This window comes from Anopheles darlingi, chromosome 3 (assembly GCF_943734745.1).
Source record: "Anopheles darlingi chromosome 3, idAnoDarlMG_H_01, whole genome shotgun sequence".
NCBI lineage: Eukaryota > Metazoa > Arthropoda > Insecta > Diptera > Culicidae > Anopheles > Anopheles darlingi.
Window position 1 is genome coordinate 26648439 of NC_064875.1, and position 25180 is coordinate 26673618.

Genomic DNA, 25180 nt, shown 5'->3' on the forward strand with positions numbered 1-25180 from the left:
GACAGAGCGAAAAGACGGAAACGCTGCTCTACTAACAACGAGACTTGGAAAGACTAAAACGCACCCCGAACGAACTGGTAGAACTCTGCTGCCTGTGTGTGTACGTGTCTGTGTCTGTGTCTGTGTGAAACTACAACCATTGTCCACCTACAAACTAAAACAGAACGTCTAATCCGTCCGAACCCGTCTGAAAAGCCAGCGAGAACTACCGCAGCACAGGCTGTGAAAGCAAATACTGAAACGTATTGACTGATCGGATTTGATACAACAAAAACAAAAACAGGACATTATGAGCTAGCTGGCGCGAGTGTGTGTATGTGTCCGTGTATGTGTGTATTCATAACCGACAACATAAACGAGGAGGAGGGAACTCAAGATCCAGATTGCGCGCAGAAGCAAAGGTGATGAGTAAGAGCATATTCACGAAGGGTACGGTGGCAGGGGTACGGATAGGTACGGCTGTGACCACCGCGTACAGAAACTCCCCGGGGGGGGTGGGTCGTCGGTGGGCCGCGAACTTACCGAACTTGCTGTCGATGGTGAGGCTGTTGCGGTTCTGATCGTCCAGAAACAGATCCTCCAGGCAGCGCTTGCTCAGATGATCCTCGGATGAGCTGAGGTGGCCAAGGTTCTCGCGAAAGTCCGTACGCGACGAGAACTGGGTGACATCTTTCGATTCCTGTTTCTTCTCCAGGGGCCGATAGAGCGCTCCCGATACGCACACGTGCAGCATGCAACCACCTGTAGGTCCAGGACGTAGAACAGATTAACAATATAGGTCAAATGAGTATCAGGCGTATAAGCTTTGCTGATAGATGGCGTAAGCGTTAAAATTAAGCTGTTATCGACACCAAGCGCACATCATAAATGATTTCATGTCCAAACATACATTTTTCCTTGCATATTCATGCCTGGTTTTGTGCAAGAAAACGAGCATTTTCGGGAAGCTCTACATTTTTTGCTTTAATTTTAATACATCGGCTCCCAAACCGCATCAAATGCTTGTAGTCTATGGTGAGAGTGCGCTATCGCTAAACTACTTGCGTACATTGCGTTCGTTGGTTCGAAGACGGCCATTTTGAGACGAGCGACAAAAAGCGTTAAAATCGACCCAGAAAAGTTGAAGGCCATGTATTGCAGGCTCTTTTGGATGAGGATGATACCAAATCGCAAAAACTAGTTCGGCGGTAGTTAGGAGCTACTCTACCAGCCATTTTCACACGTTGCCATGGTGAAGGTGAAAATGAAAATGAAAAAATGAGTAACCTATGAATTGAGCGTTAGATGAAGCGACGTCGTAACACTTGCATAATTCTGCTCTCCAGGCCAAACAGAATGTCGTTTCTGTATCTTGTGGTGACTGGCGATGAAAATTGGATATACTACTGTGTCCAAAAAGTAAGGTGACACGGTGTCCAAATTGCCCGCGTAAAAGGATATCTTTAGTTTTGTATTTTTTATATGTTGTCAGCACTGTTATTGACAACCATGGCAAGTTTCACGTCAAAATATTCACTAGTGTTTGAGATACGTATTTTTTTGTGAACTACTAAAAGTGCATTCTTCGTTTTTCTCCATGTCGCAAATTTTTAAACAAAGAATTTGAATTAAAAATATTTTTTCTGCTGCAAATATACCAATGCGAATGGTACAGAATGTCTTTAGTGACGATACTACGTCAATAAAAAATATTTACACTTGGTGGAAAGACTTCCAGGAGAGTCGGGAACGTTTTGAAGAGGAAGAACGCTCTAGACGACCACCAACGACAATCGATGCAGTTCACGTTCAAAAAATCAAAGATTTGGTGTTGGAAAACCGTCGATTAACAACAAGAGACTTTGTTGATGATATTTGCATATCAAACATATCCGTTAATTACATTTGGAAGGATGTTTTTCATCTTAAGCGCGTCAGTGTTCGATCACGATAATGCACCATCTAACACTTCGTTGGTTTTCTGTGACTTTTTTGCCAATATTTTCACTCATATCGTTCCGATAAAACCGTATGCGCCTGATTTGGATACATATGGCTTCTGGCTATTAGACAAGCCCTAAATTACGTTCCGGGGACACTGTTTTGACACGATAGAGCTGCTTCAAGCCGCTGCGAAAAAGGTGCTGAAGGCCATTCCTAAAGACGATATTTTCGCGTGTTTAAAAAACTGGAAAATTCGTCGGCATAAGTGCATTGTGTCTGGGAGGGATTACATTGATGGCAAAAAAATTTATTTGGAAGAAAAATTAAGGAACTTTCAAAATACATCCAATGTCACCTTACTTTTTGGACACAGTAGTACATTGAGAATCCAAAACAAAAAACATCTTTAATAGATTCCAGCAAACCATCAACTTTTTCCCCCAAAAACCAAATCGCTTTGGACAAGAGGATGCAGTTCATTTGGAGGGATCAGCTGTGTGTCGGCTACTATGATCTGAAACAGGTTAATGCGCGTCACTAGCACAAACAACTAACCAAACTGCACCATCCTTTACGTGACAAAATGCCAGGTTATGCGACACAAAGACATGAGAAGTCGATATTTCTTTACGACAACGGAACCATCGTACTGGACAAAAATGGTCCAAAATTACTTTGATACACTCAAGTGAGACGTTCTATCTCATTCCGCTTATTTATCAGACCTGGCATCGTCAGATTATCACCTGTTTCCGTCGATGGGTCATGCGATTGCCGTACAGCACTTTGATTCGTATGAAAAGGTCGAAAAATAGTTTGACGAGTGGTTTGCCTCACGAAATGAAGAATTCTTATGACGTCGTATACAAAAAATACATGAAACTAACTAAAAAACGACGGATTTAAACTTATACACCTAGTATATCCTACACACACACACAAAGGTCAATTACCGAGTATCAGGAGCGTTCCGTGGAATCCGAACAGGTGTATCAACCGTTCGATGAGCATGGGAAAAACGAAGCTACCGGCCGCCGTACCGGAGATCGTAATGCCGTTCGCTAGGGCACGATGCTTCTCGAAGTACTGCGAGACGATCACGATGCCCGGAGTGGTCGAGAGGCCTCCGCCGATGCCCGTCAGGATACCGAACGTAAACAGCAGATGGTAGAGGCTGGTGGCGAAGTAGCTCAACGTGAGCCCCAGCCCACAGAAGACCCCGCCAATGATGACGACGATACGGCAGGAGAAGCGCTGACACAGGGCACTCGACAACGGTGCCAGCACCAGACAGAGCGCCGACAGTATCGCCGGTATCCAGGAGGCGGTAGTGGCCGACGAGTTCGGAAAGTTCTCCATTATCTCGACGTACAGCACACCGTACGATTTGACCAACCCGGCAACCCAGAACTGCACCGAGAAGGCACCGAACACGATAATCCAACCGTACCCACCGTCCGGTGGTCCATCGTCATCGTCTTCGCTCGAATCGGACGTAACCTGCTTGCGCTGTCGCTGCAGATGAAGCTTTTGCCTGGAAGTAGGAAGTAGGCGGTTATTGGATTGCGTTGGGTTAGTGGACCGTTCCCGTCTTCGGGCGCCTATCGCTGCCAGCTGCACTTACTTTTTGCTCCGTATCTCACGAGATTTGGCTATCAGCGGCCGTGCGGTTAGACTCGAAACGGTCAGCAGGTTCTCGTTATCGTCCTCATCCAGCTCGGTCGATGGTTGGGGTTCAACTGGGGGGGGGCAAAGTGCATATGGGTGTTATAGTTGCCTCTTGCCTGTCTGCCTGCCTGCCGGCCGCAGTCAGTCAGTGCTACCTGTGTGCGTTTTGATGGGATTAAAGGGCGCATCCAGGGCCAGTGATGAGGGCCGCAACAACGTATCGCCGCCAGCAGCGTTGCTTCGTTTCTGGAGCGGTCCACCGAACAGGTCCAGCAGGCTCGCGTTATCGTTGGCGCTTGGCTCGGGGCCACCGTTTTCTGGTGGTTCGCGCTTGCCACTGGTGCTGCTGCCGTGGCTAACCGTGGCCGGTGGCATCGTCGTGATCGCTGGTGGCTGGCCACCGTGCCCTGGTGGCGGCAGAACGGCAGAAGACTCGGTGCGGGCCGTAACCACCGGTGCGGACTGGATCGAGAACAGGGAACCACTGTTCTCGAACTCGGCCAGCAGGGCGGCATTAAGCGGGGCCCGGCATCGCTGGTCCGGGATGGAAGGATGGTACACACCGCCGAACAGTCCCCGGCTGTCCTCCTCGTGCACCGGTATTTCGATATCCTCCGAGAACAGGCTTTTGGGTCGGAGGTACTGATCAAGACACTCCTGCGATGCCTGGAACCAAAGCAAGACCGGATTCCCACCAGGTTAGTGTCACTCAGAGTGAGACATTTGTTTTCATAACATCTACATCATTTAAACTGCTGAATTAACCTTCAGGATTTTTGGAACATTAGTGGTTTGACGCGTAGGTTTGACCGTAAAAGCACGCGCTAGCCAGCAATTAACCAGACGTCCTACGCCAACAGAATTGCTGGCTACCCATCCACGAATGTTGATTAATAGTAATGCGCTAACGGGTTTGATTGCCAACATTCCACGATTCACTGTGAGGCGCGACTTCAAACCAGACGATGCTGCATGGATGCTGCATTAAATAAATTTCATTTCCCAGACAGAGAAAGCATGGGCGGTGGGTTGCGAGGTTTTATTTGCAATCCAGGACTTCGTGACCCAAATTGTTCTCTCTAGGAAAAAAAAAAAACGTAACTTTCAAAGCGCAACACATTCTGCCTAAATTTTCATTCCCTGTGCTGCTTGGAACGACTTTTGCTTTTTTGTTCCGATGTGGCAATGCTTTAAATTTGTCTGCCACTCACTCGTATCGGTATTGAGTGGATATGTTCCATTTCAATACAAATGATTATTGCATGAACGCTTCTAGGAATTTCAACCATTGGTAGCGTCCACGAATGGTTCTGAGAATGAAAACTATCCTGCTGAACTCACAATTTGGAGCATTGTCAGAAACGATGGTGAAGCAGTTGCTTTCCAATGGCTTGTCCTTGTTTTCTAAACTTAAACTTATTGATGTTGATTGTTGATTGACTAATCGATATTGATCGAACTTATTGGTATTGGCAGCATTTTATAAAAATTAACTTTCACGTAAGTGTTATCATCAACCAAAAGACATCCTACATATTTCGAAAGCGTTCGAAAGACAAAGTTCGAAACGAACCGAATCCGAATTCCAGCCACTTTGGCGCGTTGGAAGTTACGGTGGACTTTGTATACTATCTTTAACACAAACCAACAAAAATTGTTGACAAATATGTTGGGAATTGCTTTGACATTCTAAATAACCATCAACTGAAGATTTGAACACGGCAAAATGTGCTATTGTAAGTGTTGTTTAATCGTATGTTTGATACGAATTACCACTAGCTTTGGAGTTGACGTTGGGCAAAAACTGGAAAAATAATGCCAAACAACAAGCCTAGTACAATATATCGACAACAAAGTGAAACATCCCCTCGCATGTTAAATTTATAGAAAAAAAAATATGAAGGTACGTAAAATCCATACTAATCATGGGCGGCCAAGTGCACAATGATAATGACCAAAGACTATTACAAAGAGTTACTAACAAAACACAAATTGCGTAAATACAATAGAAAAATGATAGGTTTATGTTTACGAAATGTGGTATAATCAACACTGCTTTAAAAATTGGTGATATCACCTTCTATTAATTCAATATTTTAAAAACCAGCAGACGCAACAAGTGCTTAGGAGATATCTATTTTGGTAAAAAATGAATGCAAACACGTCCACTTGGTTAGAATGAATCACCACAAGTCTCAAGGTTTTTCCTAATATAAACATTCGACGAATAGCGATCCCACGTCAGACCGTGCTCTAATCAAACTGTACCGGCTAAGAGGACCAAAAAGAGCGCACGCTGAAGTTTCACGATAACTTTGTACATCACCCTTTCCCCATCCCTACCCTATGCCCCTTCATATTGTTAATCTTACAATCGAAATGTTTGAAATATTTAATCAATAACGTAACCACACGACGTGATGACAGGCGGGGAAAGGTCTGGTGATGTTTTGCTTTCTTTCTTGTGCCTTCCCCCCCACCCTTAATGATGACACGCGATACTGGAAAAAGAATTAAGCTTAATCCCTCCTAAACGCTATACCATTTTCCACGGATATTTTTGTTCCCGGGCGTTGGCGTAATGTCACAATCATCAACGTTATGGTTGCGTGATTCGATTTACTAAATACTATTTACGTTAAGCCAATTCTTACAACGCATTTGCCATTTGCTGCATTAATTTTATTAAACTTATTAAAGTGCAGTTTTGCTGATAATTTACTACGAAAACCATGTTGCTCGTGCTGCATTTAGTTGAAGAAAAATATCAACAAAAGTACCAGCTACTAGGCGTCTCCATTTTACCGACTGGAATACTGGGCGCCTCCATTTCCGAGACAGCAAAACTGGGCGCCTCCACGGATCAGTGGAGCAGCATAGCAGCGAAACAGTTTCATGCCAAATAATGTTGTCAAACTACGACGAATCTACAATATTGGCCAGTGAAAATACGTCCCCGACCCTGTGGAAAAGCAGAGTTTTGAGAAAGAAAACTCATCCGAAGTCGCATGTACGGTAGCCAATCGATAACCCGCTCGCGGTTCGTTCGGGATATCCTTCGCTGGCATCGCGGCATCCGCGAGGGTCTTGGAGAAAATGCGCAATTTCTGGTTACATCCCCACGTGGTTTCAGCCACGAGCCATCGACAAAACTTTAAACTGTCGTGGGACAACCCCTCGCCGTATGTCCCCATGTCACCCATGTATCCGCCCGGTGCGCGCTCCGATGGACTGAGGGACGAGCTAGAAAAACACCCAAAAAGTTTGTTTATACACGACCAGAAAGATTCAAGGTTGCGAGCTGATTGAAATGAATAGCTCTGCTCATTAAACTTTGTCACAAGTTGTCGGTTTGATGTGCTGGAGTCCTAGAGAGTCCACGTTCGTATCGTAGATAATTCCGGCCAACCAACCGTGCAACCAACCGTGAGTGTGGTTTGCAGAGCGCATGCAAGTTCGTTGGAAAGTTATTGTTAATTTGAAATCGTTTCGATTTTATTGCATCATAACCTAACAAACTCTCGCTCCATTTCGTTCGGTCTAAATTTAACAACGGATTGGCGCTCTACAGTCCGGATAGCAAAGCGTGGCGCTTAGTGTGGGTCCTGGACTGGAGTGGAAACGGTAGGATATGGAAACAAGCAAACTCATGGCTCAATTTTCTCCCAACCAATCATCCATCTCAAGGGCACAACACGGATACCGGCACATGGACCACGATACTGCCAACCGGAGCCATTCTTCTTACGTCCGGCACCGGCTTCCACTGTCTGACGTATTTCAAGCTGTCACAGAAACATCCCAGGCCCTGACAGAAGAGAAGAACAAGGGGGACGAACATAAGACCGGATTGTACGGCCTCGCTTCACGGCCAGGGCCAGTTCAAGCCGGATGCTCGATATGAGAAGCTATGCGTTAACTAAGGATCCCCTTTCCTAGGCTCCTCTCGCACCCAGCGAATACCTACCGCCTCTTTGCCTGATTGCTTTTCAACCCTGATCGAAGACCGGGACAGAAAAGCTGGATCGAAAAACGAGGAAATAACACTGACAGCACTTTTCTATGGACGAACCGAAGACCGACCGAGGGCAACGATGCCTCTTGCCGCATATCGTGCAGCTGTCGATTGCCCCTTTGGGGTGGGGGGATGCACTTGCATCCAACCGTACGGGGGTTCCACATGCCAACGGGTAACTGCAACTTCATTGATATTTGTCGTGAGCATCATTACAGTCGGCGGCTCAATGTCAGCTCAGCTTAACTCGTTTCTTCGCTATCGGGGAAACTTCCGACTGATGTCATCGTTAGCAATTGCAATTACATCCTTTGTTCACGGTTCCATATGGTGCCGCTGCCAATGGGAAATTCACCGCTCAAGTGCAGGAGGTGCATGTGAAAACGTGTGTGTGATGGTGATCGGTCACCGTGGGTCGGTTTGGTCCGGAATGTTGATTGTATTGGAAATTTCCTACATTTTAATGATTCATCATCGTAGCCCACTGCTGCCGACTGGTGCCAGCCTTGGTACTGGCCAGGGAGCAGGGTTTAATTGTACTAAAAGCACTAAGGCCAAAATAACCGGCAGGCTCTTCAATTTTTTCTGCAGTATTAAGGGGTTTATCTTCTTTTGCTCATTTTGTTGATTGCAAATCAACATTTTTTATTTATGAAAGCGGTTTCTTTGCCTTTGAAGTTATTTTTCGAGCTGTAGGAGCAGATCAATGAGATGGCAATACTCATGAGTGGGTAAAAGTTAACAAAATTCTATTAAAACCCATCATACTCGATGTACAAATCGAGATAGATAGATTGAAGGTTAATCTCTATGCTTGGATACCATATAGTTGTTAAGCTCGTTTAGGAATGCTAAACGTATGACTTTTCCAAAACACAATCATTAAAATTATAACGACCTTAAAAAAGATGTTGTCATAAGAAGAAGGTAACATAATCGAAGTTTTTCAGAATTGTTAAAACAACAATGCAATTGTTTGCATATTATAATGATACTTATAATTTTGCATATTATATCTTTTTTCAAGAAGAAATAAGTTTCAAGTGTGTAATGTTTTTTTTCACAAATCCAATCGGTTTGCATTAATCGAGCTGTTGCTTTTAACGAAATCGGTTATCAAAAAAGTACTATATTCACTCGAATTCACCGCGAAAGCAAATATAACATTCGAAAAATCAATTGAGAGGGTGACTAATACATTACTCTTATTCAACTAAGCGTTACAACACTTATTGCAATAAAAGTGTTCGTGAGATTTTATTATTCTATATTTATTATTAGTCGTTAACAATATTTTTGCTAACGCTAAACAGACATAAGTATTTAAGTACAATTTAAAACTTCTAAAGTATGTTCACATTGCAATCTTTGTCTCCTTTAAATCAGATCAATCGAATGAAGTAAACAGGCAATCAACCGTTACCCAATGTTACGAAAAAGCTTATGCGTGAACGAACATGATCGATACAACAGCCAAGCACAACAACTGCTGATGCAAGAAAAGGACAAAGAATCAGTAAATTGGACAGATGCAAAAGACATGTTAACTTCATGTACTGAGCTGCTTGTCTGGACAAATTGTGTGGAAAAGCCAGAAAACAACACGACAATGAGACACGAATGCAAAACCAAGTCCGCTGTGAGGTGCAAATTGCAGCCAGAACGAATTACAGTGCCCGTATCAGCCCGGATTTCCTGCCCGGGGGTGTGTCATTGACGCATTGATAGCCAAATATGCAATTAAGCAGCCCGGAGTTATCGGGCTTCTCTACTAACTACTGTCCCTGTAACATTTACACGAACGATGTCACCGATGTCATTACAATCTGTCGCATTGCCGTGTGAAGTTATGTTCATGTTTTCCATTAAAATTTCATCTGAGTTCAGTTACACATTGGAAAGATGTTTTGTATTGCCAGCAAATCCTACTAATAGAAAGCATTTAAATATATGCTACTAAATGGACATTTGCCAAAGAAACAAAACACCCAGAAGTAAAACCATAATCCTGGACATTCCAGGAAGCCAAAAGACGCATATTAACTCGTCGAACACAACAGCCCAGCAGTGAGTTGCACCGAACAAGCTGGCAAACAGGATGTTGTCCGCCGAAGCCACAAATTGAAATTTCTCCCCCACCTCCCAAAGCCGTGCACCAGATTCAATAATGTCAATGCGCACAGACCATGGAGTAGGGCATTCTGTTGGATCGGTCCCAAAAAGCGTCTCCAGCTCGGGGATAGATTTATGTGATGTCCACCGGCCAGTCCGTGCGTACGTAGTAGGTTTTGCCCAAAGCAAATTCAAGGAACCGCAAGGAAGGTATACAATTTCCGTTGAAAACACACGCAACACAGAATCACACCCGTAAGGATCCCGCGTAGATCCCGTGTACTCCCCGGTTTACCTGCCAAGTTGAGTGTGATTGTGTGCGCACATTGGAACGCCCGGAACTGGTGAGTTCTTGTATCCCATGTTCTTTCACCTACTCCTCTCCAAACGGAAACGACAACCGATCAATAGTGCGGAGTGAAGGAGACAACGTCAGCAGCAGGAGAGTTGTTCCAGTAATTGACGGCAATGCCCTCAGCTGTAGGGTGAGTAGCGTGCATCAAGTATTAACGGTCCTGAATACTGAATTCGAACTCGCCTACTACACTGCGATCCACAAAAACACAAAACCATCGGCCACCATTTTAGATTTGTCGTCTCGAACTACTTTGTGTTCGATCCGAGTAGTCGAGCGTTCACTCGATGGAATCGCTTTGTCCGCGTCGATGAATTCGAATCCTTTTTGTCCACAACATGACACTGAGAACCACTACATTATGAGCAAGAAAGAAGGAGGAAGAAAACCGACATCATTTTTCCTGCGTTCCCTCCTACTCGGCAGTCTGCCGTGGTCCTGTCCTGCAGAACAATGCAGCCAGCGAACTACCCTAATCACCCAGTGTCGTGAACACCGTCGGTCTCGCGCCCTCGTCTGAAGCTAGGTGTCTGTGACCTACATTTGCAGTACTGCAGCAGCAGCAGCAGCATCCAGCACTATAAGCCCCGAAAGCTCGCCGGAAGGGACAGGGACCCCGCTTTGTTCTGGTGGTCGCTGGTTGCTTTGGTCGCTAGGCCAGGCAAACACACACACACAATAAGCAGTAGGGCGCAAAAGTAGGCCAACGCACAAGGAAAAGCTCGCCAACGGCCAACACAGAATGAAATTCAATGTCGCGGCAGCATCCGAGATCCTTTGTCCAATCCGAGGATTTTTGACATGGGCTTTTAATTAACAGTTGCCTGGGCGCAGGAATTGCGAGCTACCGAGTCGGCGAGCCAGTATTGTCGTAACTTCCGGCGAAACTCTGGCAGGAAATCTCCGAAGGTCGGATCCTTCGCTTCGGTGGCCACCTCGAGCCTCGGGCTGGCGAAATGGGTACTAAAAGTATCCGTTTCATAATCATCTCCACCGAACGTCATGTGGTTCGGATTGTCCTGCTGATACCCTCCCCACTGTTGTTGTTGTTGTTAGTATTTCTGTGTGTCGTACTCGAGTCAATGCCGCCGAGCCACGCTTCTTCTCTCTTACTTTTTCTCTCTCTCTCTCGGAACCACGGCAACGACGGGTTGCTGCGCAGGTTCTTCACAACATCCCCTTCGGTCGCGGATGCGAAACGGGATGACAGTGGATGAGTTGGTCACATCTACGCGTTCCATCCATCCTTTTCTCTTTCTCCACAATCGGGTATCGATTTTCAGCGAACCGTGTACTGTGTATCAGCATCAGCAGTAGGACATAATAACCCCCCCTCCCCTCCAAAAACACCCACCCCCCAAATACACCCACCCCTAGAAAGCCTCTGCTGTTGTGAAGGAGAGGTAAAATGGGAAAGCAACGCAAGGAAAACAGCAGCAGGAGCCGAAAGAAAATCAAAAAACCCCGTCAAACCGGTTCAACTCACCTGGAGATTCCATTCTTTTGGCAAAGACATTTTTCGTAGATAGATGTGGCGAACTTTCCGTTCTTGAAACTTGGTTTCATTGGACTAACGGTGTGGGGGTTGTCGCGGGGGGTTTCGTTTGTCCGGGATGACGGGAGAGCAAACAGTAAGGCAGGCAGGCAGGCAGGCAGGAGGGAACTGAGGGCTTCTGTCTTGTTATCTTTTTCTCTCGCTTTCTGTTTATCTGATGTGGACGTTCCTACTTGCTGCTGTGCGGCTGGTGTTCCCCCAATCCGCACCGCGAACTTTACTTTCGTCCGCTAAACCTATGCAGTGTGTCCTGTTCTGCCGGAATCCCGTGACTGTCGTTACGCCACGCGTTAAATATGTTTACGCAGTGACCCGGATACTTTACTCCGGCATTTTCTTACGCTCGCTGTCGGAATACTATGTTGCTGTTGCTGGAGTCTCTTCTTGGATTCGGAGCCTTTGGTTTTTTTTGGACTAACGGGGACGCGCTAACGCACCCGAGAACCCGTAGCAGCCCTAATACTTCTCCTATTGCCCTATACCCACGACGTTGCCACTGTGGCCCGTACGTGTGTGAGTGTACACTGGTCTACGTATGTGTCTCTCGCTAAGTAAGACTGTGTGTGTGTTTGTGTGTCTGTATTCGCTAATATTGTCAGAGGGACTCTTTTCTTCTTCTTTTTTTGCTCCAAAAAATTTACTAGACGCTATTAATCCTAAGTTAGAATACTTCCAATGTATCGACTTTCCCGGCTTCTGCTCTCGAGCGTTCTAGTCGGGATCTAAAACTTGGTTAGTGGTAGTAGTGGTTTCACTAGTAGTTCTTGTATCCTAGAGTACGACGAATGGAATGAGTTTAATACTATCACTGGGAGGATTGCACAATCGAATCGGCAGCGGACTGCTGCGATGCCTCGTACGGGTTTTCGTTTTCGTTGTTGCTAAACGCCTACTCTGGTTGTTGCGCAAAGGTGCCTGATGATGATGATGATGTTTTCAGTGCTCAGTCTTGACTAATACCTTCTTGGCTCGCCGACGAGCCCTTCGATTTTCGTCACAAAAACAAAATCACATAATCCAGAGACAGCCAGCACACCCTGATGAGGTCCGGCGAGCCTGCAAATGCACCCTCCGTTCTGTTCTCCTATTCCCTGCCTCCAGTCTTTTTCTTCTTCTTCTTCTTCTTCTTCTTCTTCCTCGACTTCAGTGGGTTTTTGGCAGGGAACAATTATCTAACAACCCGCCCCCGGCGAGTGGCTGCACGAGGTACACGAGGCGCTCGATGAGAAACTGGAGGAGCGAAAACTACGGGCTAATTTACGCACGAAGGCGTATCGGTGGTTTCGTGTTACGTTTAATTTTTCGTTTTCCTTCGTTTCCTCTCCAAACGCGCCTATCCGGTGGCCGCCTGTTGGCCACGCACAGTGCTACGCACAACGGGTAATATCAAAGGCAAAACGCAACGACAGCAGCAAATGGTGGTAGCAGCAGTAGTACTCTGGGTGCACTGAGAGGGAACCGAAATGAAAATGACCGTCCGCAGGCTGGAACGTACGGTTGAAATACTGATCCCGCAATGGTGGCCCACAGACACTGTCGGTCCTGCGTCTAGTCAGGCGACCAGTAGCCGAGGGATGATACAACCGGTTAGTAGGTTGGGGGTGCCGCTGGAGTGAGACAAAAATTATGCCATCCGTCGCGATAGTTCTCTTCCACTCCTGCGCACATTTGTTATCAGCGGGCTCGTTTCGGCGACGTCGCGAGTGCACATGCGTACGCTTTTGTTTTCCATTCGCCATTTTATGGCTTCGGACCGTTTGACAGGCGGCAATCCAAACAGGTACTATAATGTCTGTACTTCCAGGGCTGTATCCTCGCACAATGATTATTTCGGTCGAGTTTTTAAACAGCAAGATATGCATATTTAAGGAACCAATTAAGCGTTTGCCTGATGTATTGTCAAGTATCTGAGGAAAATGAATTCTTTATGAGATAAACTTGATCGGATTTGTGTAAATAATAAGATATGTTTAATGTTCGGTTATCATACCCTCATTTGCATAAGGCGGCAATGACCTTTGCCGACCTTGACATACAGCCTGCTGATAGGGCTGTGTGGCAGTGACTAAAGCACAAACCATTCCCAAGGATCATCATTATAGCGCAACTGGTGCCGCGTCTGGTGTATCTTTATGGGAAACCGCACGCACCGTGAAATGTGTGACTTGTGATCGTCTTGAAACTGAACTACTGGGAGAGTATGTATTAGAAATCAAGAGTATGCTGAAAAACTGCAGCAATATTTGGACATTTAAATTACCCCCAGAAGTCATATGGCTTTTAAGCAATTTAGAACAAAAATACTTCTGTATTTTTGTCTGTTTTGCATTAAAAAAATATTCTAGTGATCGTGAATATGCTTTAGTGATTAGAACACGCTGTTCACACTTGCTTTGAATGAATATGGACTTACTTTAAAGTGACCGATGACATCACAGTGTTTGTGTTTGAAACATCACGGTATTTTCTTATGTTATTAACTGAAGATTATAAAAATTGGTAAATCAAGATCTTAAGTAAATATTTTATCATACGATCATCTATGATAAAATTATCAAAATCCATTCAATATAATCAGAATGAAGACTGTAGTAGTCTGAATGTGAAATAGCTAATGAGTAGATTGTTAATGCGTGTTGATGATTGATGATGATCCACATTATTAAGCAGAGTTAACATTTTGTTTGTTACAATCTTGACAAAAAAAAAAGATTTGTTAGGCTTCGTTTTCTCCGTAGTCTGCGTTTTTCACCATCAAAAAGATGGTACACCAGAAAACAAATAAAACAGCGTCATACAGTGTTGAAACGCGATCAGAAAGAATTCTCTAAGAATAAGTGGAATGGATAAAATTTACTTTCGGCATTATTCGCTCGATGCACTTTTGAGGTAAGTCATTTTTGGTTACTAATTTCAATATTACCACACGCACTATTTGTTAGATATCTACATTTGGAAATTGTACGATAAAACTAATTCAATCTTTTATTCGAATTCTTTACATCGAAGCGAATAATCGAGTTTTGATTAAGTGTTCTATCAAAAGAATTAATACAAAAATACCAAATCAAAAACAATACCGATTCAAAAACACCCCCACTGACCTTCTAGCAAAGACGCATTCAACTTGAACTTTCAAAATTCCACGTGTGACCTTACGGAATTACTTCCGCAAACAAACAATTTTTGGTACTTTACCCACCGAAAATGTACGGTTCAGGTAATCCAAAGCGCCGGTTGGGCATATCGTTATATGTACCTTACGCTCGTCGTACGCCCTGAACGGGTTCGTGTCTTTGGGTCAACTCCACGGGAGGTTATCATTGCGCCAAGGCGACCGCCGCAGCGCCAACACTGCTCACCGATGTGGTTAATAGTTTGCTTTTTTTGCACACAACTTGTCGAATAGTAATGCCATAGTCTGTGGTATGATGATATCAGCGAATCAACGGGGTTTCTTCCTTCCTACTATCGACTATCTCCAGTACAACCTGACACAAACTACGGGTCCGGAACGAGCAGCAGCACTATAAATATGCGAACCGCCCCTTCCCAGATGCACTGTTAGCGTTCTATTCTGTAGCAATCATGAAGCTACTTTATTACTTCCTTCTAGTTCTAACCGCGGAGCTGCAGGTGAGATGTACCAAGCATTTGTACAAAAATGCCGAAACATTCGACATCGACAACGAGCTAGAGCAAGGAGACGGTGACCAGGGCAAGTCACGAGCTAACCGTACCCAGGAGAGAATAAATCTCACTGTACCAGGTACGTACACGGGGAAATCATCATCAGTTTGAAATGTAGTAGAATGTAGTGTGTAGCCATATTATTTTAAACTTACGGCGCTTTTAAGGTACCAAGTGGTGTGGACCCGGTAATACGGCTAGCGATTACGAAGATCTGGGTTCCAACTCCGAGGTAGACAAGTGTTGCCGTGAGCACGACCATTGCGATAACATACCCTCTGGTGAGACAAAGTATGGCCTCAAAAATGATGACTACTTCACAAGGTAACAGCTACCCGGGGAGCTACTCTTATCATGCATCAAACGATGTGTGCGGGGTTCAAGACGTTCTAAACGTGGATCTAAACCCTCTTTCCATTCCATAAGGCTACACTGCAAGTGTGATCGTGACTTTCAGCAGTGTTTACACCGCGTGAACACGACGTTCTCCAACAAACTGGGTAATTTCTACTTCACCGTTCGCGATCAGTGCTACAAGAAGCAGCATCCGATAGTGGACTGCGCGGAACATACCAACAAGTAAGCACTAGATAGTGTACCAACTGCTGGCGGACACTGACTGACTTCCGGACTCTTCCGACAGAATCTTCCTGCGTCGGTGTGTACGATACGTTCTCGATACCTCACGCTCGGACACGTGGCAGTGGTTCGATCTGCCGTTCTACGATGGCAACATGCTGGATGGCTTCTGAGTCGTGCATCGGCATTCCTTTATTTCGTTCTAGGTGTGTCAGTCACAGTGTTTCGACCGCATAGCACTACGGCTAACTTATTCGATATAATTCAAAGCATAAATATTTAACAACGGGACGGAAAAATGCACCACAACCTCTAGGATTCATTACTCGCACTCACACCACACTTGGGAGAGGGGCCTGCCAGTATCGCGTGGACATAAAATCACAATTCTAAAAACAATAAAAACACGAATTATCATCGCTCATAATCGAACGCCTTACTTTGACTAGTGAAGCTTGTTCTGAGTATGTCCAAAGGTCCAAAAGAGTGTCTTGCTTTCGTTGTCGTTCGGTTCGGCCCGCCGGGATGCCGGGTCTTTTTAGTCGGACTTGGACTTGGCCGTCAGGAAGAGATCACGGAAGGTGGCGGTCTTAAACAGGGGCACGGACAGAATGGCACCAACGCACGATCCAATCCAATACACAATGATGTGCTCGAGGGCTGAATTACCCGCACAGCCCCACTTCAGGGCGGTGGCCAGCACGGGGTTGAAGTAACCGCCCGACAGGTTGAAAGCTGCAAATACGAAAATAGCTGTGCGTTAAATGCATGACGAAGACCGGTCGGTTCAGCTAGGATTTCCCTTTACCGGCAACGACCAGGCTGGTACCGATGAAGGAGTCAATGAACGCCCCGAACTTGGCATCCTTCTCCGAGATCACCTTCGAAGCGAGCCGACAGCAGAGCGTCGCAAAACCTTCGATAAACGCTCCCAAGTAGAGATTGACCTGCGGAGAATGGGGGAAAGGGAATAGAATGGGTGCATAGTTCATTATCTATCAGCAGCAGCAGCATGGAATTGTGTCACTCCGGTACCTGTAGATCAGCTTTGCAATCTTCAAACGCACGTCCCTGGTGAGTTTCTGCTAGTTCCAGCCACCAGTACAGCTGGACGTAGCGGAATATAGCGCAGCCGCCCATCAGCTGAGCCCAGATTTTCAGCGCCGCTTCCTTGAGGCTCACCTCACCTGGAAAAATATCGCAAATGATAGGATATCTGTTATTGTTTTGCTAATTCAATAGCGGTTGCCATTTAGTTATTCTAAAATGTTACTTTTTTAATAGAAAAATCGAAACGAAAATGCACCACAATATTAAAAGCCTTCTATAACAAAAAACATTCGATGCTACTAAATTAAAGCAAAAAGGACTAAATTAATCTAAAACGAACAGGCGATATGAGTATCAATTGAATTAATAAATATTTATTTACAAAAACTAATCAATCTAATGACTCTCATATCGCCTATTCCTTGTAGTAATTTTAGTGCCTTTTGCTGTTGGTTTATTAGCTTTAAATATATATGTTTGCTAACATTTAAGCTAAATTAAGTAGCCTAATATGAATGTGAGTTTTGATATTAAAAATATATTGAATACTCTTAACTAAATATGCTATAGGCATAAGCTAATAAACTGTTCTTTATACATTCGTTAAAAATTACTACATTCATCATAATCACAGCATGGTCCAAAGTAAAACATCCATTGTTACACTCTTAGTCAGCGCTGGCCACGTCTCTGGATAGATAATTGAACAAAAATAGCCTTTAAGTTATCGCTATCCATGGGAATACAGGGGGTCATGGCCTGGCGAACATCATAAGTCATCTAATGATTTTAATAGGCCCTTCAAGATTCATTTGACATCATGCTCAACCACTACAAAATAATTTATATATAATTTTGTTTGAGAAAGTATGTAAAGGAAAAAGGACAGGAAATAAAAATTACAATCATTCCAAAATATTGTTATCCATAATGGACTGTCACTAAAAAATATTGAGCATGCCCAAGAAAATATTCAGATGTTGCCTATTGAAATGCAGTGTGTATTTGTAGTACGCGATACATTTAACAACCAAAGATTTTAGATTCTTTTCCTTTTAATTCATAGATTTAAATGAATTCAAAACGTCCTTGAAGTACGCCAGTATTTTTACATGAACTATAAAAGAATTAAGAACTATGCTAAGCAATTAACATTACCATTTTTAAAAACCAAAATATCCTAATCCATTTGCCTTAGAACTAGCTAGGATCCAGACGATATCATAATGTATCACGGATGTTGCATATCGCAATAGAACAATTCCAATAGCAAACTACCAAGTTATTCGTACATCATTACCATGTATCATAAATCCTGTGTGTGGCAGAATTTATTATGCCATTACCTATTTCTGCATTCCTTCCACGTGTTTACGCTATCTATTAAACACTTGCAATATTTTCGGTTTTAAAAAAAAAGTATAAATAAACTCCAAGGCACGAGGTAATGTTTGCTATGGCTTGTAAGTTGTTTGCAAACACCCTCGCGAATGCGCGCGCCATAATGAAATCCTCATTTCCGGACGCTGGCAAAGTAGAACCGTCTCGCAATCGTGCATTATTTTAAGGCGGGAGAATGGTGAAAGCAGTTAAAAATAAACGCTTCCCGTATTCTGAGGATGCCAAGCAAAGCTGCAATGCAGCTGAAAAAGGTTAGCGAGCGGCCATGGACCACGGTTTGCCAACCTGTTCGCGCCGATCATTCCGATACTGCTTATGGTGAAGTAAGCCAAACGATCACTTCGACGATCAAAGTGGACCTAACGGGACGCATTACATAACGATGTTTGCACTAACCTTCGACAATTTGTTCCATATAGGTGTAGGGACAGGCGGTGGCCGATCCCCAGCAACGGCCCCACCAGATGGTGAGCGCGAACAGGAACACGGCATACGTTGCGACACCAAAGTTGTCCGCCACTGTAATGAGATGGTCACACGATAGAAACACTTAACAACTCACTTAAGAGAAACAAAAAAAACCGCAAAGTGAACCCCTCAGCTCCGCGTACCGATGATCAGCTCGAAACAACATCCGCACAATTCGGCGGCCGCTATCGCCTCGAAGAACAGTTCTTTCACTAGTCCATCCTTCGACAAACGTTCGTTTAGTTTACGCGCGACGGATGCAAAAATGCAGGTCAGCGCGATGAAAAAGGCACTGTAGCCTAGCTGTTCGATGGTCGCCATTTCTTAACCACGGCGAACAACTTTCGTTTACTCAAAACACACTTCGAGGGGATATCGTTTGATTAGAATACACCAAAGGTTCTTATTCTAAGCCACGGCCAGATAGACATATCCACGCGGCTTCAGACAAATGATGACTGCGCGCTAGTGATCACCAGCTATTCCCGCGGTGCCGATCGGTGCGCAACAACCACGATTGAGATCGGTCTCGGTTGGGGAATTGTCGCGTAGCGAAGTAAAAATAAATGCCACCATGGGGCCAGCTACTAACCCAGAGAGGCCGGTACTTAGGCAGGAGTAGTAACCGGCCCAACACTCAACCAACCGTGTGACACCGGCCGCTAATTCGGCTGACCTGATCTGTGTCCCCATCCTCGTGGCGATCTCACATGTGTTGGTGTTGCGCGGTGTGCATGATAAACATTATGATCAGCTGCTGGCATGCTCGGAGCATGTAAATTGGTGCTCGTGACATAAACGTGACCGTGATCGGGCCGTGGAGAAAGCAAACATATCGTAATTGTGTTTGGAGTGTCGCACAATTTAGAGATAGTTTCATGTTGCACCAACAACAGCGATTAGGGTTGTAGAATAGCATAAATTTAATTATGAAAAATGGTGTACATTGATCACACGATCACACAAATACTTTATTGATTATTGCTGAAAGCGATTGATCAATCAAGTGTTATCGAAGTGCCTAAAAAACAGCCACATGTAAAGAATGATACAAAAACAGTAGCATCAGTCGAATGTGCACTGCTTCAGGTTTAGAAATTTTGACGCAATAATGCGATGGATGGTGCGCAATAATGCGATGGAGGGATCGCTCTTATTGTTTTAAGAAATATGATAGGTAGTGTCTTTCTTTTTGCGATACCTTCAACATCTGTCCTTGCTATGCTTGTCTTTGTACATTCTTCTGCGACCAAGAAAGAAAATCTTTTAGTCTAGAGCATTTTGTTTTTTTGCTAATTCATCTTTTCATCTCGATTATCCAAATGTTTGCTGGCACCTTTGAACAATATTACAAAATACTTTTCAATCAATCGAAGCGAAGCTAACAAAGGTACAGAAGTTTGAAAACTCCCACCTTATGCATAATTAAGCGCATCTCAAGATATTTGGTTTGTTTTCTGAAACGATCATGTATAAAATCAGAATCAAAATCACTCAGAATGACTTATTTAAATCGTTTGTAACTGGCCGTCCACACCATAAACATATTTGACAAAAAAAATTGGGTCTACGAGTGTCCACACTACAAATTTATTTGCCGCCGTAAAGGATAAATTAAGCTTGGTGCATCGAGGTAAACTCACTTCTTTTCTCGTTTCCGTTCGCCTTTCGTTTAACCGGCCGTCCACACCACCAATTTTTTGGGGATAATGTATGGCGGAGCCCAACAAGTAACTCCAAATTTTTGCAGCTACGTGGGTTACCATGAGTGACATTTGCATCCAAGTGAGCGGCGGTTGCATGCAGCTTGTTTCAGTTATCTCCAACAAAAACATGTTTTGGATATGAAACCAAAACATTTTTTTGTTGGAGATAAGAAAATTGGGGTTTTTGGTAAAATGCGGCCCATTACCGATGTCCCAATTTTGGCCCGATTTTGAGCGATCACTCAGGCACTCACAGAAATGTTTGGCAAATAAATTTGTAGTGTGGACACTCGTAGACCCAATTTTTTTTGCCAAATACAGTGTCGGACATAAGTTAAGCAACTGAGTCGAGGTGTATGAAAAAGTGTTCAAAATTTTAGTTTTCAACCAAACTGTACAATTTCCGACTCAGTTACTGAAAAGGGTATCTATTTACGATAATTTAGGACGATTTTAGTTATTAATTTTCCTTTAAATAGCGCATTAACACGATAGTTTCAAAAAAGCATTATTTTTTCATGCGACATAAGTTAAGCAACTGGCAATTTTGGGGAAAAAATAATAAGATATTGATCATCACATGCAGTATTTCTGCCTAGTATTAGTCTATTGGCTTGTAAGCTTGCTAAATCTGTCAAGGATTATGAAGTTTTAGTATTCTTTTTGCCTATGAATACCCAACACACTCGGTTACATTCAATACGGAACAATGTCGCATAATATCCATTCTATCGATTGAAAACAAAAATAATATGAACCTAGCGATTCAGGGAAACTCTCAGAAATACATTAGTGAAGCTTTTGGCATACACAAATCAGTAGTTTCTAATTTAATAACACGTACAAGGCAAAAGGAACTGTTGAAACGGCTTTGCGTCCTGTTCGTCTTTGAAAAACCTCACCCAAAATAGACCGCATTATCAAATGGTATTCGACCAAAGATGCGTTTGCATCAGGAATGAAAATAAGAAATAAATTAAGCTTGGATATCAGCTCCCAGACCATTCAGCGTCGATTGGGAGATGGTGGGATATTCAGTTGCAAACCAGCAAAAAAGCCGTACATCAACAACGAAGGTACAACTTCATTTTACGATGAGTTGTTTGACCGGGGAGGTCTCAATATTAAAAAGTAGTGTTGTTTAATGATGAATCCATATCCAATCTGTTCAATTCGGATGATATGAAGCGAGCTAGACGTCCACTTGGTACTAGACTAAATCCGTAATATTTCAAAAACACTATTGAAGATGGCGGAAGATGTGTGATGGTCTGGGGATGCTTCTCTGGGCAAGATATGGGACATTTTCATTGAATACGAGGGATTATCAACGGAATAATGTACAGAGACATCATGGAAAATGTGATGCTTCCTCACGCTTGCCACTATTGCCTTCGAATTGCAAATATCATCACGACAATGATCCGAACAATACTTGCAAAAATGCAAAAAAAAATCAACCTAGATCACAAAATTGTAGTTCTATCGTGGCTATCAACTCACCCAATTGAAACCCAATCGAACATTTGTGAGAAATTGTAATTCGCCGAGTAAGAACGAATGTTTCATACCGAAACTGTACTGAATTGTTTGAGTCACTTTCCAAGGCTTGGAGTGAAATTCCGAAGGAAACGATCAACAAATTGATTGAATTTATGCCCAAAAGAAGTGTAGCTGTAATTAAAAATAACGGATTCACAAAGAAATACTGAAACAATCAGCAAATACGCATTCATGTCTTTCAGTTGCTTAACTTATGTCGCATCAACATTCAATACTTTTTTGAAACTTTCTTGTTAATGTGCTATTCTAAGAAAAATCAATAACTAAAATCGTCCTAAAATATAGTAAATGGGTACCCTTTTCAGTAGCTGAGTCGGAAATTGTACAGTTTGGTTGAAAACTAAACTTTTGAACACTTTTTCATATACCTTAACCCAGTTGCTTAACTTATGTCCGACACTGTATATTTATGGTGTGGACGGCCAGTAAAAAAGAGGCTACATTAAGACCTTTTAGCTTGCCTATTTTGGCCCTATAACGAGTTTGTGTGGATTCTTCGGTTGTTTCTACACTTGCTGAATTTTTCCGCAGCAATAACGAAATTGTCACACTGCATCGAAAATTTGCTCAGTTGGGCTCATTTTTTACATTTTTATTAATCTTTTACCCCTTTTTCTCAAAATTGGTTGTGCACCGTACAAAAAAGTAGCTTTGTTTTCTAGTGTCGCGAGGCGGATTTAGCCCGAACATGATTAGATAGTTATCACTTATCAGTTTAGTACCTTTTGAGTTTCAGTTTAGTACTGTTTTGATAAGAACGTAGCTCGATGCTAAAGTGAAACTGCCCGTTCTTGGGGTTGCTGCTGCGATCTCCGTTATTACAGCCCGAGTACGTACGTATGATACGGCAAATTCCGGTAAACCGGTTTCTGTGCAAGGAAGAACGACATCGAAAGAACCATGTTCCTGAGGCAGATTTTTCGCCAGCATAGGTATGTACGCGAAATGTTCTTTTTCTCGTTCGTTCTGAGACAAACCATCGCTGGTTATTTTCTCGTTTCGCATCAACAGCAGGCTGCATACAGGTTCCTATCAGCGGGCAGCATACACCGGCGGCTATCATACCGGCAAAGCAGGAGAGCAAACAGTTGGCCGCAAATCGGATTCACAAGGAGGGGGTCATCAATCAAGCGGTGATGATTCGAAAGGCGATAATTTGTTGTCTACGACAGCCGTCATCTTCGGTGGATCATTGCTGACGTATCTGATAACGGAGAAGATAAGTGAGTCTCCGGTGAAATGCCCAGCCAAAATGAAACTGCGTTATCACTTGGCACTCTTCCTTTGCAGAGAAAGATGCGACGAAGATTTATGCGAAGGAACCGGCATCGCTCGTCGACCAGGTCCGCAAGCTGCACGATACCCGGCGCCCCGATTTACCCGAGTACACGATGGATGAGATCGGGAAGCACAATTCAGCGTCCTCGGGCATCTGGGTAACGTACGGGATCGGCGTTTACGATATTACCACGTTCGTGCCGAAGCACCCGGGCAGCGATAAGGTAATGCTGGCCGCCGGCGGAGCGATCGATCCGTTCTGGCACATCTTCCAGCAGCACAACACGCAGGAAGTGTTGACACTGCTGGAAACGTATCGGATCGGAAACCTACGGCCCGACGAAGCCATCGGTACGAAGGACCTTCACGATCCGTGGTCGGCGGAACCGAAACGCCATCCCATCCTCAAGGCGGCCACAGCGAAACCATTCAATGCCGAACCGCCAGCATCGGTACTTGTCGATAGTTTCCTGACACCGAAGTAAGGCCGCGTTTCCGGCTTGGGAATGACTCCCTTCATTAACGAATGCCTACATTTTAGCGAATTTTTCTACGTCCGCAATCATCTGCCCGTACCGGAGGTGGACATAAAGAGCTACGAACTGGAGCTGGACAATGAAAAGACGGGAAAAGCCAAAACACTGCGCTTCGGTGATCTGCTCCGGTTCCCAAAGCACACCGTCACGGCAACGATCATGTGTGGTGGTAATCGGCGCAGCGAAATGATGGAAATCAAACCGATCAAAGGGCTACCGTGGGGAGCATCAGCCGTTGGCAATGCTGAATGGAGTGGTGCCCGGCTACGGGATGTGCTGCTGGCGGCCGGTGTACGCGATGGTGAAGAGGAAGGACACGTGCAATTCGAGGGGCTCGATACCGATCCAACTAGCACACCGTACGGTGCCTCAATACCGTTGGCCAAAGCGATGGATCCACGCGGGGATGTACTGCTGGCGTACGAAATGAACGGTCAACCGTTAAACCGTGACCATGGATTCCCGGTGCGAGTGATCGTGCCGGGTGTGGTTGGATCGCGGAACGTGAAATGGTTGGGACGGATTGTGGTTTCGCGCGATGAGAGCGGTTCCCATTGGCAGCAGAATGATTACAAATCGTTTAGCCCTAGTACGGATTGGGATACGGTGGATTTTAAATCGGCACCCGCCATCCAAAACATGCCGATCACATCGGCCATCTGTGTGCCAGCGAATGGTGAAACGCTAGCGGCGGCCACTAAGGATGGGTTCGTGACGGTGAAAGGTTATGCGTGGTCTGGCGGTGGTTCTGAGATCATTCGGGTCGATCTGACAGCGGATGGCGGTAAAACATGGATCGTGGCCAACTTGGATGAATCTGAGCAAGGTACCGGTCCAGGCCGGCACTGGTCATGGACGCTCTGGACTGCCCAGATCCCCGTACGGCCGGGACAGAAGGGACCGATCGAAATTTGGTCCAAAGCGGTCGATTCCAACTACAACACGCAACCGGAAACCTTTTCCAACATCTGGAATCTGCGCGGTGTCGTTGGGAATGCCTACAGTCGAGTGAAGGTTAACCTTAAGTGATGTGTTCTTGTGGTGATAGACTGGGAGGAGAGAGATTACTATATTTTGCTATGGAATTGGTTTTTGCCATCACATTTTATCGGTTCTAAACCGTGCAATAAAACGCGTATTCTGTTGACTGAAATCTAATCTAACTGGATTGTTAAGCCGACACATGCTACTTACTTTGTCCTTATCAGGAGATCCAAACAGAAGCAGAGTGATACTATGCAGCAAGAGGTGCTCTTATCGGAAAGGAATAAACTGCATCGC

At 44.4% G+C, this 25180-nt stretch overlaps 5 protein-coding genes across 7 annotated transcripts in view; 3 read left to right on the forward strand and 2 right to left on the reverse strand.

Annotated features, from left to right (window-relative positions):
* Positions 1-13147, reverse strand: part of LOC125954255 (uncharacterized) — an 18558-nt gene extending 5411 nt beyond the window's left edge. Inside the window, exons 1-5 of the mRNA XM_049684403.1 lie at positions 11560-13147; positions 3747-4257; positions 3548-3662; positions 2877-3457; positions 523-741 (exon numbers count right to left, since the gene is read on the reverse strand). Of these exons, the coding sequence (XP_049540360.1) occupies positions 523-741; positions 2877-3457; positions 3548-3662; positions 3747-4257; positions 11560-11589 (1456 nt within the window). The 5' untranslated portion in view covers positions 11590-13147. The remainder of the gene's footprint in view (positions 1-522; positions 742-2876; positions 3458-3547; positions 3663-3746; positions 4258-11559) is intronic.
* Positions 1-25180, forward strand: part of LOC125954270 (protein TIS11) — a 449377-nt gene that overhangs the window by 86385 nt on the left and 337812 nt on the right. The gene's annotated exons all lie outside the window — the stretch shown is intronic.
* LOC125954349 (phospholipase A2-like) lies at positions 15204-16209 on the forward strand. Its single transcript, XM_049684556.1, has 4 exons — positions 15204-15397; positions 15486-15642; positions 15745-15897; positions 15962-16209. Exons 1-4 carry the CDS (start codon positions 15217-15219, stop codon positions 16068-16070), a joined length of 600 nt encoding a protein of 199 aa, XP_049540513.1. The 5' UTR covers positions 15204-15216; the 3' UTR covers positions 16071-16209.
* LOC125954333 (aquaporin-11) lies at positions 16075-19292 on the reverse strand. Its single transcript, XM_049684531.1, has 5 exons — positions 18960-19292; positions 18745-18867; positions 16933-17084; positions 16706-16844; positions 16075-16632 (listed from the first exon to the last, which is right to left on the reverse strand). The coding sequence occupies exons 1-5, from the start codon at positions 19135-19137 to the stop codon at positions 16436-16438; spliced, it is 789 nt and encodes a 262-aa protein (XP_049540488.1). The 5' UTR covers positions 19138-19292; the 3' UTR covers positions 16075-16435.
* On the forward strand, positions 22836-25088 carry LOC125954273 (sulfite oxidase). Of its 2 annotated transcripts, none has more exons than XM_049684430.1 (4): positions 22836-23017; positions 23097-23308; positions 23376-23844; positions 23905-25088. In XM_049684430.1, the coding sequence occupies exons 1-4, from the start codon at positions 22986-22988 to the stop codon at positions 24926-24928; spliced, it is 1737 nt and encodes a 578-aa protein (XP_049540387.1). In that variant the 5' UTR covers positions 22836-22985; the 3' UTR covers positions 24929-25088. The 2 variants fall into 2 exon arrangements, with proteins under 2 accessions (XP_049540387.1, XP_049540388.1); XM_049684431.1 differs by having other exon boundaries at positions 23100-23308.